At 42.9% G+C, this 939-nt stretch overlaps 1 protein-coding gene across 1 annotated transcript; it reads right to left on the reverse strand.

Annotated features, from left to right (window-relative positions):
• Positions 1-544: 544 nt before the first annotated feature.
• On the reverse strand, positions 545-829 carry SARC_17340 (hypothetical protein; the record flags this gene model as incomplete). The annotated part of the gene is made up of 1 exon (XM_014288567.1): positions 545-829. A coding segment is annotated over one exon (285 nt), but the record flags the coding sequence as incomplete, so codon positions are not given.
• Positions 830-939: the final 110 nt, after the last annotated feature.

Raw genomic sequence — 939 nt, forward strand, 5'->3', positions numbered from 1 at the left:
ATATATATATATTTATATAATTACATAATACAAATACATATACGCGTACTTGTTTGAAAACAGGCAAAACCGCACATATCCAATTATCTGTATGCGCACGGTATATCTCATTCACATTCCCTACCAGTGGATCCCATCCTGTTTGGAAAAAAACGTCTGTGGCATTTATTTGCGGCAGAAGTCCAGTGAGTGCCTCGGTGTATGTGGATGTCCAATCAGGCGGTCCATTGCACTTTCCAACAGGACAACGTTTATCAGTTTTATCAGCGGCTCCTCTATGTGTTGATGATTAGTAATTGGTTGATTAAATTGTGCCGTGCCTCAAGAAAGATCTGTGTGTAGAGGTACTTATATATACATAACTTTTAGACTCATGAGTATATATGAATACATTAGTAAAAAAGTACGCACAATCACTTGTATGGAATTACAATTTGTTATTGTTATATATATATATATATGTATAAACGTGTGTATGTGTAAATGAATGCGTAGTGATACACATGTGTATCAACCTCACACACCCACGAATCACGCGACAGACTTACCTTTGCCTCCCAGCCAGCGCCCGAAAATCATTGTGGCCTTTCAACGACGCTCCATTGAAGCTGCAAAGATAAGAAATGCGGACGTCATACTCAGCCAAGTGGAAGAAGCGATTCTCGAATATCTCATCGGGTGTGAATGGTATGCCTCTGTAGCAGTCGCACTCCTCATTGCCATTCAGATATGAGTTGGTGTCTCTGTAGAAGGTGAGCCAAGGGTATGGGCTGGCCCCCCAATTGTGTTCGTTTGTGGGACCGAGGTGGCCGTTGTTGTTCGTGCCTTCCTGCGGCCATACGCCATTCGCCAGCCAATATACTAGCGCCAGATACTGCACTCGTGAAGCAGCGGTAGGATGTTGTGGACACAAAGCGGTGTGTAGAGATTAGAAACTGC

This window comes from Sphaeroforma arctica (assembly GCF_001186125.1).
Source record: "Sphaeroforma arctica JP610 unplaced genomic scaffold supercont1.10440, whole genome shotgun sequence".
In the NCBI taxonomy this organism is placed as follows: domain Eukaryota; class Ichthyosporea; order Ichthyophonida; genus Sphaeroforma; species Sphaeroforma arctica.